Source organism: Meleagris gallopavo, chromosome 15 (genome assembly GCF_000146605.3).
Source record: "Meleagris gallopavo isolate NT-WF06-2002-E0010 breed Aviagen turkey brand Nicholas breeding stock chromosome 15, Turkey_5.1, whole genome shotgun sequence".
Taxonomy (NCBI): Eukaryota; Metazoa; Chordata; class Aves; order Galliformes; family Phasianidae; genus Meleagris; species Meleagris gallopavo.
The window spans coordinates 9,675,239-9,677,807 of NC_015025.2; the positions used below are offsets into that span (position 1 = coordinate 9,675,239).

A 2,569-nucleotide genomic window follows, 5' to 3' on the forward strand; every position below is an offset into this window, starting at 1 on the left:
TGGGCAGAAGGGCAGGGCTGAGGGCACGGGGAGCTGCCCCGGGGTCCGGTGGGGCCTGAGGTGCCCCCAGCCCACTGCCAGGTTACATCAGTGCATTTGGTCCCGGTTCGCCCTGTCCGGCCAGGGACGCTCCCCTTTGGCATGGCGTGGTTGGGGGGCCCTGCCTGGACAGGATGGGATGGTTTGGTCTGGTTGAGGGACGAGGGAGGGGCAGGAGATGGAGAGAGGATGCAGGGACCCCCCTGGGGCCAAGGGAACTGATGGACGGGAGGGAGGGAGGAGGGCGCCCGTGCCCCAGAACCCCATGGCAGGGTCGGTGGTGCTGTTACTTCTTGAACATATCCTGCAGCGGGCCGGGCAGGTACTTGAGCACGGTGTCCAGGATGCTCTCCTCCTCCTCTTCTTCCTCGTCCCCGCAGCCCGCCGGGATTGCTTTCTTGGGGCGCGTCAGGCTGCCCTCACACGGCTGCTCCAGAGCTGCCTTCTCCTCTGCCTCCTTCTCCTCCTTTTTCTTCAGCCCATACTGTGGGGACACAGGCCCTGAGTGGGGCGGGCAGCACGCAGTGCCCGTGCTGTACCCGACACCCATCACCTCTTACTCCCATCCACCCAGCAGCACGGGGAGCTGCTTGCCCACCTTGTCACGGATCTGCTGCCGGACTTTCTCCCGCTCAGCCTCCATGCGGGCGTGCTTGGCTTTCCGCTCCTCCTCCTGCTGGCGCAGCGCTTCCTGCCTCTCCTCTTCTTTCTTCTGCGCATCGGGGTCCTTCTCCTCCTCGCCCCCCAGCATCTTGCCCATGTCCTTGGTGGCCCCTGCATAGCATGATACTCTCAGCCAGTGCCCAGAGGGCCTCAGCTTCCTGCCCGACACTGGGCAGGGAGTCAGCCTGCAAGTACAGCCCGGGGTCTCCTGATCACCTGTGCCACCCGTGCCACAGCCGGCTGTGCTTGGGCTCTGGGTGCTGCAGGGATGGGGAGTGCCGCGGGCTGCCAGCACTGCCCTACTTCAGCGTCAGCCGGGGGAGACGCTGGCAGCTCAAGCACTGGCACCCAGGGGACCTGCTGGGGAATCCCACACTACCGGGAGAGCCGGGATTCCCCCGCCAGGCGCTGCCGGCACCACCGACAGGAGCCCTGTAGGGCTCTGGCAGCCGTTCATTCCCCCGCGGTGGCCCTCCCCAACTCCATGCTGGGTGTGTTGTCACCCTACAGTGTTGCTCCTGGTGGAAATGCTCCCTACTCACCGCCCAGTGCTTGCTTCATAACGAAGTCCATGGTGCCGGTGTGTGCGTGTGGCTATGCCAGTGCCCAGCGCTCATCCACTGCTGTCCGGGCTCTCCAACCAGGGCCACCTGGGCACAGAGAGAGGGATGTGGTCGGGGACACCAAGCCAGGGGTCCCCACTGTCCTGGCACACAGGGACTCGGCTTCAGGTGGATTTCCCAGTCTGGTGCTGCCCACCACAGAGTGGCACGGGCACGGGAGCACCGAGTTCCACTGGAGAGGCACCCGCATTGCCACCAGCACGTCCCCCTGCATGGTGGGGGCAGAGCCAGCCTGGGGAGCACAACGTGACCCTGTGTGCATATGCGTGTGTCGCGGTGCTTGGGCTCTCTGGGTGGGTGGAGAAGAGGCTGCCAGTGGGTTGGGACTGTTCTTTGGGGTTGCAGGCGTGTGTGTTTGTGTTTGTGAGCTCCATGCATGTTTGCACAGCTGTGCAGCTGTGTGTGCACAGGAGGTGCATTCACAGAGCTGTGTATATGTCTGGCTGTACGCATGTGTACAGATTCGTGGGATTGGAGCTGTGTGTGGCCACGCTGCGGGGGGTTTGCAGGCTGCTTGCAAGGTTTTGCGTGTGAGTTTGTGGGTTCACAAGCTGTGTGTGCATGGGCTCGTGTGTGTACAGTTGTGCAGATTGTGTTTGCATGCTGGGTGCGTGTGTTTGCACACCGGTGGGCTGCACGCTGGGTGTGTGTACAGCACGGGGGTGTGTGTGCGCACTGCTTTGCAGCCTGTGCCGTGCGTGTGGGGGTGTTGCAGGCTGCTGGCATGCTGCGTGCGCACGCGGGTGGGATTGCAGGCTGCGTGTGCACTGTGTGTGCATGTAGGAGTGCTCTGCGTGTGTGTGTGTGCGCCCTGTGTGCCCTGTGCGTGGGCGAGGGCTGTGCTGATGATGCGTGTGCACTTTGTAGCGTGCGTGTGCCCAGTGGGTGCCGCAGCCCCACGGATCTCCCCCAGCTCCCCGGGACTCCCGGCGATGGGGAGAGTTCCTCCAGCCGGGGGTGGGGGGCCGGGGAAGTTTGTTCCCTCCTGTGCCCCGGGGGAAGGTGCGTAGGGGACACCGAGGACAGAAAGGGTATACGGAAAACGGAGGGAGCGGGACACGGGCGCCAAGGGGTGGGAAGCGCGGGAGCACCGCGGGATGCTGGGGCGCGCGGGGGGCGCACGGACACGGAGGACGCATTGAAGGGAAGAACGCGACATGCGGGGAACACCGCGGGTGCGGGAGCGCGGGGACACGGAGGACACGGGACGGGGGGTAGGACGCACCGCGGCCGCTGGGGACACG

General features: G+C 65.0%; 1 protein-coding gene across 1 annotated transcript in view; it reads right to left on the bottom strand.

The window, feature by feature from the left end:
- Positions 1–6: 6 nt before the first annotated feature.
- Positions 7–2,569, bottom strand: part of CPLX2 (complexin 2) — a 6,488-nt gene continuing 3,925 nt past the window's right edge. Inside the window, exons 2-4 of the mRNA XM_003210344.4 lie at positions 1,245–1,352; positions 638–813; positions 7–523 (exon numbers count right to left, since the gene is read on the bottom strand). Coding sequence (XP_003210392.1) covers positions 326–523; positions 638–813; positions 1,245–1,275 — 405 coding nt within the window. The 5' untranslated portion in view covers positions 1,276–1,352 and the 3' untranslated portion in view covers positions 7–325. The remainder of the gene's footprint in view (positions 524–637; positions 814–1,244; positions 1,353–2,569) is intronic.